The sequence below is a fragment of the Penicillium hordei genome, assembly GCF_028827395.1.
Source record: "Penicillium hordei strain IBT 12815 chromosome Unknown utg000005l_segment0_segment0, whole genome shotgun sequence".
NCBI classification, from domain to species: domain Eukaryota; kingdom Fungi; phylum Ascomycota; class Eurotiomycetes; order Eurotiales; family Aspergillaceae; genus Penicillium; species Penicillium hordei.
In genome coordinates this window covers 4,387,246-4,401,614 of record NW_026623146.1, presented here as the reverse complement: position 1 = coordinate 4,401,614, position 14,369 = coordinate 4,387,246, and the positions used below count along the sequence as shown (strand labels likewise).

At 47.1% G+C, this 14,369-nt stretch overlaps 5 protein-coding genes across 5 annotated transcripts; 3 read left to right on the top strand and 2 right to left on the bottom strand.

The window, feature by feature from the left end:
* Positions 1 to 259: 259 nt before the first annotated feature.
* Positions 260 to 634, bottom strand: N7537_010477 (uncharacterized protein; the record flags this gene model as incomplete). The annotated part of the gene is made up of 1 exon (XM_056901531.1): positions 260 to 634. One exon carries the CDS (start codon positions 632 to 634, stop codon positions 260 to 262), a length of 375 nt encoding a protein of 124 aa, XP_056750199.1.
* A 2,546-nt stretch (positions 635 to 3,180) lies between these two features.
* On the top strand, positions 3,181 to 3,915 carry N7537_010476 (uncharacterized protein; the record flags this gene model as incomplete). Its single annotated transcript, XM_056901530.1, has 1 exon — positions 3,181 to 3,915. The coding sequence occupies one exon, from the start codon at positions 3,181 to 3,183 to the stop codon at positions 3,913 to 3,915; it is 735 nt and encodes a 244-aa protein (XP_056750198.1).
* A 156-nt stretch (positions 3,916 to 4,071) lies between these two features.
* N7537_010475 (uncharacterized protein) lies at positions 4,072 to 4,779 on the bottom strand (the record flags this gene model as incomplete). The annotated part of the gene is made up of 1 exon (XM_056901529.1): positions 4,072 to 4,779. The coding sequence occupies one exon, from the start codon at positions 4,777 to 4,779 to the stop codon at positions 4,072 to 4,074; it is 708 nt and encodes a 235-aa protein (XP_056750197.1).
* A 2,251-nt stretch (positions 4,780 to 7,030) lies between these two features.
* N7537_010474 (uncharacterized protein) lies at positions 7,031 to 9,706 on the top strand (the record flags this gene model as incomplete). The annotated part of the gene is made up of 2 exons (XM_056901528.1): positions 7,031 to 8,919; positions 9,004 to 9,706. 2 exons carry the CDS (start codon positions 7,031 to 7,033, stop codon positions 9,704 to 9,706), a joined length of 2,592 nt encoding a protein of 863 aa, XP_056750196.1.
* Positions 9,707 to 11,399: 1,693 nt separating this feature from the next.
* N7537_010473 (uncharacterized protein) lies at positions 11,400 to 11,837 on the top strand (the record flags this gene model as incomplete). The annotated part of the gene is made up of 2 exons (XM_056901527.1): positions 11,400 to 11,654; positions 11,706 to 11,837. The coding sequence occupies 2 exons, from the start codon at positions 11,400 to 11,402 to the stop codon at positions 11,835 to 11,837; spliced, it is 387 nt and encodes a 128-aa protein (XP_056750195.1).
* Between the last annotated feature and the right edge of the window lie 2,532 nt (positions 11,838 to 14,369).

Sequence of the window (14,369 nt, the reverse complement as noted above, 5' to 3'; positions counted from 1 at the left end):
CAAGAACAGAAGCTCTTTCCTCACGCCTTGGAGTTCCTTTCATACTGCTTTTAATCAGTCGATCTAGCAAACGAGGGTCTTGACCAATCACATCGATTATGTTTGAGCAATCGAAAGAATTCTCTGCAAACCAGATATCGTCCCCATTCACATCACATTGAGACATTTTCAATCTTGTAAGTTGGAGTCAATTGCGGACTTCACTTAGCAGTGTTTGCAGTATTTGAGTCAAATTTGTGTCTAGACCTGTGAAGCGAAATTAATTCTGCTCGTCGAGGTGCTTTTGATAGCCCCTTTTGTCGATAGTACTTGAAGAGTTGTCGTCCCAATTCCAGCATGGTAGAGAGCGGGGGTTATCACGTAGTTGGTCTGGGATTAGCTGGTCGGCTGAAATGACCACGGTCTGCAATGAGAGTCCGAACAAGCGATGGCGTGATAGATTCAACAATGCCATGAGGTTAAATCGACTTAACAGATGGACTCGTTCACGGAAGAAGCGATTAGAGAAAAGCGTGAGAGAAAAGTCTGTAAGATATCGAGCACTAAGCCGAAAATTACAGAGATCTTCGCATCCAAGGTGCTCAGCAACGATTGTGACAAGCTCCGGACAGAGGTGGTCAATACTTGCGGACATATTGAGCGTAAGGCAAACGCCTGGGGCCTGTCGGGGTGTGATCAGGGAGCGAACGCCGATGAGGGGCACATGGATGTGCAGCAGTATGGGTATTGAGGTCACGTCGTACAAACTTACCATACAGTTCAGTATTCCGAATTCAGCTAAACCAAAAGTAAACTAGCATGTCTCAAGATGGCGTTTTGGAAAGAACCCAAGAGTAAATGGTGAAGGTAATTTTGAGCGTGCCTGTGCCAAAATATGCCATCGGTCTACTTGGCTTCAATCATCGGGATGCTCGACCTGGACTAAAACTTAAAATGGTTGGAAGAGCTTGGAATCTTGACCAAGATAAAATATATGGGCGCAAAATGTACGATTTGGGCACAAACATACCATTTATTTAGAAATTTCTTAATTAGTAGAAGGGTACTATAGCCTCTTGTATTTTGCATGTGCAGTATAAAGGTAGAACTCGTTGGGGAACAGTCAAACTTATGTCCTTATATATGTTACAGTATGTGCTCTCATGTGCTCTAGTATATCTTGGCAGTGGTAAAGGAGAGTCTGTTCTTCGTAATGAAATAAGGAAGATACATAGGCTCTTCCATTTAACACTAACATGGTCACATGTCTCGGTACAGTAGAATTCGAAAACAGGCGGTTCGTACCCGAAACCGCCCTAGTCTACATATGGACATAGATGTAAACAATTAATTTCTAAGAATAGACCGATTCAATACTTGGACGATCATATTACGTATAATATTCTATGATACACGAAATTCTGATACACTGCCCCGCCATTCCCCTCCATACTGTTATCCTTACACCCAATTCTTTCGCAATCAACACTTTCGCTTATCCCACAACTTAAGTCCAGTAAATATAGCACCGAGACTTTCCCCATCGTAGCTACGCTTCATTCATAATATGATAGAAAGCAAATTATTAACCACACCTCAAATGGCTGATGCTGCCGAATGTAGCGATCGAACGACCAAGAATATTCGTCGGAACTTGCGGCTATTCGGAACAGTCCATGTCCCTTTGAATCGCGTCGGTCGAAGAAGAACCATAACGCCCCCAATGCTTGACGCCCTTCGTGAACATCTGCTCGAAAAACCGGGTCTCTACCTCGATGAAATGGTAATATTCATATGGGATGAATTTCGGATACTTGCAACGACTTCAAGTATTAGAAGGGCTTTGTCATTTACTGGCTTGTCGAAAAAGTCCATTCGCCAGAGACCAAGGAACAGAATGCAGAATTACGAGAACTCTATCTTCATAACATCTCAGAATTTGAGTCGTACCACCTTGTCTATGTTGACGAGTCTGGTTGTGATAAACGAATCGGACTCAGAAGAACCGGTTGGTCACCACTCGGTGTTGCCCCAGTCCAAGTGTCACAGTTTCACGGTGATGGACGGTATCAAATACTCCCAGCGTACGCCCAAGATGGTACGTATCGTGCTTTCCCGCGTTTTTCGTGGTTCAACGGATGCTGGTGTATTCGAAGATTTTCTCGACCAGCTTCTTCGACACTGTGGAAGATGGCCGGAGCCGAAATCCGTCCTGGGCATGGATAACGACTCGTTTCACCACACTGAACGTATTACGCAGATGTGTGCTGATGCTGGAGTCAAGTTGATTTACCTACCACCTTATTCACCGGACCTTAATCACATTGAAGAATTTTTTGCTGAGTTAAAAAGCTTTATCAGGCGTAGTTGGTGCTACTATGAAGAAAATTCAAATGAAGGATCTGATTTGATCATTTTCTTGATTGGTGCATTGAAGCAGTTGGAGCTGAAAGGGAGAGTGCTGAAGGTCATTTCCGGCACGCAGGGCTATATTTGCGTGGTGATAAATGTCATTTTCTATCCCATCTGCAAATTCCAATCAATTTCTTGGAAAGGAATTATACAATCAACAGTGGTTTCGTGATTGTGCCTGAGGTGTGTCCACATCGCGTTGTCAGAATCGTAGCTGCGGTGATTTTTGGTATTAGAGCTACAATCGTAGCAATACCACATGTGGTTGTGCCCATCGATTTCTCCAGCGCGCCCGGGGCGCCTGATAAAACTAGCATGAGAGCGACAAATATGCTCGATCGCTTCTCGAATATCAAAATCTTGATCGTGTTCCGTGCATGTCAAAGCCTGCATGTTGAAACCAGTATACAGCTGTCCTAAGGCAATGTTCGCATGATATATTGCAATGAACGGTTATAGGCTTACCTCTCATGTATTCAACAAATGTGATTAGATTTCATCAATATTGAAACTAGCGATAATGACCTAAATAAGATAAATATACAGGTATATACATGTAAATTGTAATGGTCGTGAGGTTAGTTGACTTTTATCTGAGGGTGTTGGTATTACGTCATGATATTGTACACGTCATCAGAATCATGAGAGGACAATTGTCAGCTTGGAATTGCGTAAGGGAGGCTGCGAGCACATGAAACCCATCAGACGGAAATAAATTTGATATTACATAAACCCAGCCGTATTGCCTACACTTACATATCGATTGCTTGCCAAGGCAGAAAACAAAATATGCCAGCGAGTTTCCTGAGTCTTCCTGCTGAGCTCCGCAATGAGATCTATAAATACCTCCTAGTAAGTGGAGATCCTATCATTCCTTGGAGCAAAAGACATGAGCTTGCATCGAACCTTCTGTCCACAAACACTATGATCCTACACGAGGCCAGCTCACTACTCTATGGCAATAACTGCTTTGACCTCTCGTCATCGAGCCCTATACTTATATGCGACTTCCTCGCTACTATAGGCTTGGTGAACGCTTCTCATCTTAATTGTATCCGCATCAGCTTTCCTGAATTCCACGACGTTGGAGAAGAGGTCAGCCTTGAGGAAGAAAGCCTGCGCGCTTTAACAAAGATCCAGGAATACTGTACCGACCTCAAACGTATCACAGCGACTGCTCCAAGCACATATTGGATGGGGATTCAACTATCAGTTGACAGCCCTTCCATTTGCGAAAGGGCATTGGATGTGGTTGACGCTCACTTCAGAGCGATCACATCACTGCAAGAGATTGTCATGGAAGTTTATGATAAAGGCCTGGAATCTTCTCTTATAGGGAAAATGAAGAGTTATGGGTGGACACTCAGGACAGTGGAGATCGTGGAAGAGGAGAAATGGGACAATGATAGAACTTGGGATGAAATTGAAGATGATCATTATCTTTACAACGACAACGATGATGATAATGATGACGACTACGATATTGACAACGACAGTGACTTCTGGAGAAGGGCAGCAGACTAAGCGTCATTTTGGTCTTGTCTTTTCAAGAAGGAAACAAACTCGGTGGGTTAACTCGTGGCACAGGTCTGACGCTGAAAGGTTATCCAATCCAAAATCCAAAAAAGAAGAGAAGAATTAAAAAAGAAAACGGATTTCCCATCGCCAACGGAATTCATATTATACATCATCAAGAATGGGTATTACTTTCTTCACAGTTTCGACCCAGTTACGGATATTCTCTACAAATGTGCGAGCAATTCCCGGCATGACCCCTTTACCAACGAAGAATCCTAGATTTTCGTCCTTATGTATGTGCTCAAGGTCGAAGCCATCCGACAGCGTCACATCACACGCCTGCCGAAATGCAGCTTTGAGTGTATCATCCGATACAGTTGATGCAAGCCACTCACCATACTCTTTGACAGCTACGTCTCTGGAACCAGGAATCTTCAAAGGAGATGTTTCTTTTGAAACTCTTGGGTCAGCAGTTGCACTGGAAGCTGTTGGATCCAATCCAACAGAGTGAGATGGCAGAACATTGATGTTGATAGGTAGATACGGTGTGACGCCGAGAACCTTGCCACTTTTGCTTTTGTCTTTCTCCTGTCGTTGCTGTTCTTCCAAATGAAGCTCTTCCTGTATTTCATCCGGAACATCTTTATGTGTTTCAAGGACGCCGCCTTTCTCAGCATAGGTCACTAATCGCTTGAGGGTTTGTGTGCGAAGTCGATAATGCTCTTTTCCTACTGGGTCAAGCCAGCAGTAAGGTCCCAGGCGGCATGCGGGGGAATCGCATTTCATCAAGTCATACACGTGGCGCCAAATTGCTTGCTGCCCACATGCATTTTCTTCAGTGTCTAGCTGAGCGTCTCGATCATCGAGCATTCTGTTTGTCACAGATGATTTACCTCGCTTCTCCCCTTTCCGACCCGCGGATACAGAAGTGCTGTCTTCTACATAGTCAAAGCACATCCTCAGCGTGAGTCTCTTACCATGTGAAAACTAAATCGACCACATGCGAAGTTGCTTCTCAATAGGTGCCCAAACGATATCGGTCTTGTTGAAACGCTTCGTCAGATCGCGCTGGGATAGATCATTGACCGAAGCAACAATCGCCGTGTCATCCACCCTAATCCTTCTTTTGTGTGATACTTTTTCTTGAAGAACCTTTCTTAGCTTCTCTTCTAGCACCAAATTCCAGTAGGTGCTCTGGGCCAATACTATGTCTTCCTCGGTGCCCTTCACCACAGCCTTGTTGTTAAGAGTAACCCGCCATTCTATGAAATAATGAATACAGCTTGGCGCGGAGCAGTGGCAAAGTGCTCGGTCGGGTTTGGATTGCGGCATTAGGCTCATACCCGAGGACGGATGGGGAGGGGCTATAGTTGGACCGTGTAGCATAAGGACTCCGAAAGTATCCTGGAGTAGGAGGGGAATACTGAGAATCTTGATCCCAAGACTCCGGCTCTTGGGGCTGAGAGAAGTTGTTGTGGAATGGAGTGTCACTCATATCGACCCGATCAAAGTTCTTTCTGCCTGTAGATTATGATCAGCTTACGTGGGTACTAGCCGTCAGCAGAAGTTGTGAGCGAATAGGAACGATAGTGGCGAGTTGAATCCATGGAGCAACGCGAAACCCCTAAACTTAGCCTACCAAATGTATCTCTCTACAAGATCAGCCCAACCGTCGTTACGGGTTGTCATAGATGAAGAGTTTAGAAAGAGAAAAAAAAAAAAAAACGAGACTCAGTAGAACAGGACACATCGTCAGATCTCCCCTGACCTTCTACGAGAACATTCTGTGAATGATTACGGTATTATACAATTGTTTCTTGAACACTGAAACCCAATACCGACGTGAACGGGACTTCGGTGATACAGGGTTGCTTACGGGTGACCCAATAAGGCCTAGCGCTGTTTCGGATACGAACCGAGAAACAAAGCGATGTGTGTCCAGAGGGGAAACTGTTTTCGAATTCTACTGTATGCACTGCCCCCAGTGAGCTCGCACTGGGCAGCAGTCCTTGCCAGGCTGCTGGGACGATGGATTCTTACCTTCTCGTGGTGTCCGGTGTTAATCCCCGTTGGGGAGACCAAAGTGAATCCGCCGTGGTTGTGCGGTCCGGCCCGGCGCGGTTGGCGCGGGGCACGACCGCACAACCACACCAAAATCAGGGGATAACGGCATATGAAAACCATCCGATTTCTTCTTACCCGACTCGCACTCGGGCCCGATACTGGTCTTGCATTACCAGTGGAAGTGGTGTCGCCTAAGGAGAAGACAGGACACCCCTGAGCTTGCATACGGTCTGGGATCGCATCGCGCGAGATGCGGCGAGGTGGTAGTGAACCGGTGACACAGGCAGTCAAGCTGATATCGGACAGACCTTGTTCAAGGCCCAGAGGCCTCGTTAAGACTCGAACTCGTTAAGGCTTGGAGACATCGCTCGCTGGAGACCTCGTTAAGGCTCAGCCACGGGCAAGCTTCAGGGCGACTGCTCTTCGGGACACGGGCACCGTCGAGACACGGGCATCCTCTTGGGAGACACACGGGCAACCTGAAAAATATTGGTATTTGATTGGTGGCAGTCGGCGGGACTCGTTAAGGCTTTGCCACGGGCAACCCGTCGATCCTGTTCAGACATCGGGGACCAAGCTTGGTTAGTGGAGAGCAACCGACATATACTGCCGGATGGAGCGTATGGAGGACTTTCTGCAAGACACGGTCGGCCTGACGTAGGGAGACCTCCTCAGGTAACGCGAAACGAGAGTGAAAGCTCTCGCGGGGCGTGGTGTACAATGGCAGCCACTGCGGCAGGGTCGGGGCCTGTCAAGAGACTGTCTGTATAGCCCGAGAGGACGGATGCGCGTGTCGGTGTACAAAAAGCCGGGAGCCAACTACCCCACTCGCACTGGGGGCCTGAGATCGACCTTGGTCGGTTGAAGCGGTGTCGTCCTAGTTGGCTTGCCCGTGATGTATGCTTAAGGAGCAAACTGAGAGACACCCAGGGTGAGAGGTGTGGTGAACCTCAAAAGACCAGAAGCCTCATTTATCGGGTGAAAAATTGGGGTAGTGGTCTATGCAAGTAGACCTGTCGAAGCTACTTAATGTCTTTTGGGGAAGGCAGCGACGTACATGAAACCACGAGACTCCTGGGGCTGTATTCCCGCCCTCAAGGTTGGCGATGTGGAGCTAGTTGACAACGTGGAGAAAGCTCAGGCGTTCATGGACTCGTTTTTCCCATCTATGGCGTCTGCGCAAGAGGAAGCACCCGCCCGCGCCCCAACCGAGATCCGATGGCATCCAATCTCCGAGATTGAAATCTATCGATCTCTCAGGGCTGCCAAAGGCACAACAGCACCAGGCGAGGACGGTCTACCCACGTTGATCTGGAAACGTCTCTGGAAATACCTCGGAAATATCATCACAAGGATTTTCACGTCATCGATTGAACTAGGATACCACCCACGGCGATGGAGAAGCGCGCGAATCATAGTCCTGCGGAAGCCCGGGAAACCAGACTACTCGCTACCTGGAGCTTACCGCCCGATCTCGCTACTCAACACACTCGGCAAGTTATTGGAAGCGGTGATGGCCCGGCGGCTGTCCTTCTTCGCGGAGCACTACGGTCTTCTACCGGATACTCAGTTCGGAGGACGTCCGGGACGAACAACCGAGCAAGCCCTCATAATGCTTGCTAACGCAATTGACCGGGCGTGGTACAGACAGAAGGTCGTCTCACTGGTGGCCTTTGACCTAAAGGGAGCCTTCAATGGGGTGAACAAGACAAGCCTGGACGTCCGCCTCCAGTCCAAGGGTATCCCATCGGTGGCCCGGAAGTGGATTGCGAGCTTCATGAGTGGGCGCCAGGCGAGCATTGGGTTCGACGACTACCAGACCGAGGTGGCGCCGCTAGACAACGCCGGGCTCGCGCAAGGCTCTCCACTCTCACCTATCCTCTTTGCGTTCTTCAACTGCGACCTGGTCGACCAGCCGGTCGATTTTCACGGTGGGGCATCTGCCTTCATCGATGACTACTTCCGCTGGCGAGTTGGCTGGAGCGCTAAAGAGAACCTGGCCAAAATCCAGTCCGAAGACATGCCCCGGATCGAAGCCTGGGCCCGGCGAACTGGGTCCTGCTTCGCCGCAGAGAAGACCGAACTCATTCACATTACTCGCAAGAGGAAAGAACAGAGCCAGGGCCAGCTTGTTATGAATGGCAATACCATCAAACCATCTACGACCGCCAAACTCCTAGGTGTAATCTTCGACCATGAGCTACGGTGGAAGGAACACGTACAGCAAGCCGTCAAACGAGCCACCAAGGTCAACATCGCGCTTGGGGGCTTGCGACAACTCCGTCCAGAGCAAATGCGACAGCTTTACGAAGCGTGCGTCACACCAGTTGTCGACTACGCATCGACCGTCTGGCATGATCCGCTTCGAGACAAGACCCATCTACGACACCTCCGCACCGTACAACGAGCGGCGCTCATCCGCGTCCTATCTGCATTTCGAACGGTGGCAACAACCACACTTGACGTAGAGGCACATGTACTACCAACGCACCTTCGTCTGCGCTACCGTGCACAGAATACCATCACTAGACTGCATACCCTACCCCAAAAACATCCCATATGGAACGCCCTGAATCGAGCCCAGAGAAGACGTAACAATCGTGGATCGTTCGCTCGGTTCCCGCTATCAGAAGCCTTGAAAACCATGAACTTGGAGAGACTACAGGAAATCGAAATGATTGATCCAACCCCACTACCACCTTGGCGAAAAGAAGCCTTCTCGGAAATCGAGATTGAATCAGACAGGGAGATCGCGATAGAAAGGGCCGAGGCTGCACGGTCAACCGCGGACATCGTGGTGTACTCGGATGCCTCGGGAAGAGAAGGCCATCTAGGTGCCGCAGCGGCCGCGCTGAATGACTCACTAGAAACAATCGACAGCATGCAAGTGCAGGTTGGACCCATGGATCGGTGGTCGGTACATGCCGCCGAGCTGATTGGGGTCCTGTACGCTATCAACATCATCAACAAGGTCGCTCTCCGACACTAGAGAACATCCCACTCACGGGTGGGATCTGCCACTATCCTTAGTGACAGCAAGTCGGCCCTGCAAGCAATCCAGAATCCCGGGAACAAGTCGGGACAACAGATCATCCATGCCATTCTACAAGCAGCCAGGAACACCAAGACCCACGGCATGTCGATACGACTACAGTGGACACCCGGACACTGCGAAGTGCCAGGGAACGACGCTGCTGATTTACTGGCCAAGGAGGCAGCTGTGCCGGGAAAAACTCACCCGTTTTGCTGTTTGCTATCACGCGAGAGAGCACACATTAGGCAAGGGATCCACGCCCAATGGAAGAACGAATGGAACGGCTCGAGCACCGGCGCCCATCTGCGTCAGATCGACGACACACTACCGGCCAAGTACACCAGACGGCTCTACGGCTCCCTGCCTAGAAATCGAGCGTACTTATTCACGCAGTTGCGAACCGGACACTGCTGGTTGTCAACATACGCAAAGACTTTCCGATTTCGAGACGACGATCTGTGCGTCTGTGGTGAACGGGAAAGCGTTCACCACGTGTTGTTAGATTGCCCACGATTGAGAGAACTGAGAAGAGAGCTGCGAATTAAGGTTGGCGATGCTTTCAACAGCATATCGACACTGTTGGGTGGACCAGGAGAAGAAGGAAGAGGTAAGATTGACAGTGCATCACGAACCAAGACAGTGGAGGCTGTCTTGGATTTTGTTGAAGCATCGCAACGGTTTCAAAGCCGCGCGCCATAAGGGCAGCATAAACACAACGACGGCATAGAGGCCACGGCAGGCCTCGGCGAGGCTCCAAGTTCGCTTAGGAAGTGGTACACGATACATGTACATAGGAAGATATATATAGTAGCGGTAGGCTGCATATCGTTTCGACAGTTGGATCCCAGGTCACGTGATGTACATAGATCTATAGGAGTGGCTGCCTGTTAGGCAGACACTCCGCTAGGCAGCAGGGAGATGAGCTGCTGCAACTACAAATAGCTGGATCTCTTCATATAGATGAATCATCACACTTGTACCTCAATCCAGGGTTCAACTTCGACGAGGGGTCAGCGTAAATGAATTACACACACACACACATACTGTATGCACTCTACTACTAATTGGCAGCCATCTTAGCCCACAGAAGTCTATAGCACCAAGTAAAATAATAATATAGCTGGCTAATATGTGGGAGTCTAAGATTCGAAAAATGCATACATATGAGGGACGCACTGTCGCTTTGGGAAAAAAGGGTTGATACAAGACCCATTGCAGATTTCGGCCTTAATTCAATGTCCCCTCTTGTAAGAGTAAGACAATGCATTCAGACCCAGCCTTTCTTGCTCCAAAAACCTAATCTGGTAGCGGCCAAGCACAATGAGCAATGAGGGTCATGTGGAGACGCTATATTATATTGCTTGAATAGGGGGCTTTCACTTAGTGTCTAACAGTGCCTTGAATAAAACCATGTGCTTAAAAAACGTGAGATATTCTGTAATGAAATGGTTTGCTCGTAGTCAAATACCTGCAAACCGAGATTGCGAGCCATGATAATGATGACGTTTGCTGTGCGGCCTTCTATAAACTGGGATTCTAGAAACATGGGCTATTGCAGGATATTGTGAGCTGTCTACCGTGGTAGAATCATGTTCATCTTTGACTGACCTGGCTTCCTCCCCGAGTCGGATTTTCTCGGACAAGGGTTAGCAGGAGGACTATGATCAGCTACCTTGCACGCCGTTAGCTCGAAGGCTTTGACGGCAATGGATAAATTAAGCTAGGGAGGTTGAATTACTATAGGATTTCCTTGAGGGTCAGAAGCATTTGGATGTATTGCGAGGCCCGATATCTAGCATCCAGATTAGCGCAATCGCGTTAAATTATTGAAATGGAACACACAAAAGTGGCAACCAAAGCTACAGTTACCCAGATAGCAGTTTTAGAGATCATGTTTTTATAAGATGTCCGAGAGTCGTACTAAGCACCGCGTCAAAACAAAATCGTTGATAGTTTAGTACATCATGGTGCCAGACGTCAAATGCTGTTATTTATATTCAAGGAACCTCATGTCGTGTATCCACAAGATAAATTCGCGTGCTTAATTACAGGAATTACCAAGCAAGGTGTAGCGAGAAGAAGAGGTTAGGAGACAACTTCCAGCCGTTTGAGATAGGGCCCTTTCAAACTTGTACCGGTTCAAAGGTATTTTTCCCAAGTCTCAAGAAAAGGATGGTACTGGTAGCGGGGGAAATCTCCCCATTCAAATCCTTGGTTTGCCTTTTTATTGAGGGATGAGTATGAACAGATGCAATATTTAACGGAAATAATTTGACCGTGAACACTATCAGAAAGATGCATAAATGGAATATCATCCTGGGCTTATATATCAGGCTGACTCCGAAGATGGCATTCTAGTGCAGTTACTCCTTCGTCAGTTGAGATTACCACGATGAGTCTATCAGAGTATATTCCGAAAGACGATAAGTCTTCCTACAGTGGCTGCACCCTAAATTCGGGTGAATCCGATGTTGAGGACATCACCCATTCGGATTTTGAGTCCGAATACATCCCCTCGGAGACGAGCGAGGATCGAGATTTTATCGTATCGGATTCAGAAAGTCTGGCATGTGTTTCAAACGAGCCTTCAGACACCAAAGGCCCAAGCTACACTTTTCTTGATGACGTACTCGGCGATGTTATGACAGTAAGAACTGCATTCCATTCGTATAAGATCGGCGTTGACATAATCTCTTAGGAACAGTGTGTCGAAAGCATCAAACCGCTTAAAGCAATCACCAAAAGGACTGTGAATTATAACGGCCGTCAAGTGGTTCAATACTTGGTTATTTGGTACTCCTGGGAGACTGCAGAAAGTGTTCCACACTGAGAAAATTATCAAAGTTTCTAGACTAAATTTATCCAACTTGTTATACGCGTGCACCTTTTTCTTGACCATGGTAAAATTTGACGCGAATTGAATTGGCCTTCACGTGCCATATTGAAAGTTTACCACGAAGAATCTTATGGATCTGAATTACCCATAGGAATCTATTAAATTAAGGTACGTTGTATTCAGATCTTACACCGTAAGTTCTCCTCTGTAAGCTTACAGACTTCCTACTTGCATTTAAGGTGATAATGCGATACATGGCTTTTTGAAAATCTAGCCTCAAGAAGTGTTTGTTACGTCATCGTTAGTTATAAGCCAAATCTGAAGACTACTGTACATTTCACGAGTTATGACATTCATACAAATCTAAATCATGCAAACCCTTCACTCTTCTTAGCTGTATCCGAGCGTACGTAGTCATGATAGTATCAAAGTTGCGTATGTATACTAAACATGGAAATATTGAGAACCATGCCTGATTCTAAGTATTTCTGGGGTCCAGAAGATCTGTTTAATATATAAATGATGTACAGTATATATATTAGGAGGCTAGCCACCTCAGCTCTCAGGAATGCTAGCGGAGCGGCTTGCCTCTATTTTTCATCCTTCATTGCGTGAAACTCGCTATATAAGCAAACTATAGATACTGTATCCAGCACCAAATTCGATGTTAATTTTCAATAATCACGAGCGTTTGAACCAAATTAAAAATACCATCTCTAGAGCCTGCTTAGGAGGTGGAGCATGAGGGCGGTGGACGTATTGATTTTAATATAGATTTGCAAGTACAGGTTAGATCGAAATCAGTTTCACCACTTACGCACACGGATTTCTTCCAGAACCCTCTTTCGAAACACGCTAATCTCTATTTGACCCAGCTCAAATTCACTGGCCGAAATTTATTAAAAGATATACCCCACGTGACATCCATCCATTGAAAACACTGCCACACTGTGGCCTCTTTCATAACTCGTGTCAAATTTCAAACGACCCAAAAACTGCTTATAGCATGATAGAAAATTCCATGTCGGAATTACCACCAACCTACAGGAACTCGAGCTTTCCATCGGCCTTTTCCATCGTAGGTGGCTGTTTGAGAGTGTTTGACTCTATCTAAAGTCTCCGTTGTGACTTTTTCAGCCCAAGATAGGGGTATGTTCTGATTGTATTGGACCCACAGTCTGGGAAGAAATCTGACGTCTTGCACACAATATTCCATAATGTCATCCGGAAGAGGGCGTACGTCGAACACATCGTAGCTTCCGCCATGTTTAGGGGCAAATAGTTTCAGCCCTTTTTCTTTCGATGCCTGCCAAAGTTGCAATTCATGGGTCGTAAGCAGAGCATCTCGCTGAATGCATTTTGCCAGGCCACTGACATATCTTCTTGGGAACAAGCTGGTTGCTAATTCCATTAGTTGAAGGTCAATGACCCCAGCAAGTTTAACGTTGAAGTGGCTAAATAGTGCATCCGAGTCGTTTCGAACGTCGAAGAAGACCTTAGGAATATTTGGTGATTCCAAAATACTGAGTAGAGTCTGGCCGTTTTCAGAAGCCGTTTGTAGGAAGGCCTTTTCCTGGAGGCTATGTATGTCGACTATATAGGTTTCTTTGTACGGAAGAACATATATTTGTAAGATCGAAATGCTACCGTGCCTTGAGAGATTGATCCCTTCGAGATCAATATATAGAGATGGTGGTTTGGTCGGTAACTTTTGGAGCCTCGCAACAAGTCTCGCAATCTGGCCATCTGTATCAACGAACTCTGGGGATTGGTCGACTTGTAGATTGAGCTTTTCGAGAGAGTTCACGAGAGAGGAATTCTGCATAACTTCTTCAAGAGTGCACCTGCCTGAAGGCTCCATACTTCGGTGGGTGGTGGGTGACGTATCCGTTGCTACGAAGGTTCAGCATAAGCCCGGTATACGAACATCGATTAGTAGATAGCACTCACCTGGCATCAAATGGATACAGCTCGTGAGGTGCTACTGACAATTGAGTTCCAAGCAGACAGTGAGTTAGTCTTTTTCTACGTAGAATGGGTCAGATCACTGGTTTTATGGTCTGACGCCGGGCTGCAAAGCTTCGTTCACCCTATCACCATCGACAACGTGTCATGACATATATTTTGCTGCCCGAAAATTTATGAGAAATATCGAAACATAGCCATGTTACTAGGGACGCGCGGTGTCACATGCAACATCCCTGGAATTTATGAGAAGGGGAAAAGAACGACAAAAGCTGACTAAAGGTATGGTCTTGAATCATTTATATGATCTTGGAATGCAGGCCGGCAAGGTAAAAAAAGGTTTAGCCGCAGTACTTCCTTTCCATTTTAACCCATTGTTCAAGGCCGGCGGCGGCTTTGAGAGGAGCCACCATGCTCGAGGAACCCCGAGATACATTACGTGAAAAGTCCAACACCCAGCGCATCCCACAGATATTTCGCACAGATATTTCGCGCAGGCATTTCTTATCGGTTTGATCTATTCGCAGGATGAGCGCTTTTGAAGCAAGTCAACCCAAAATA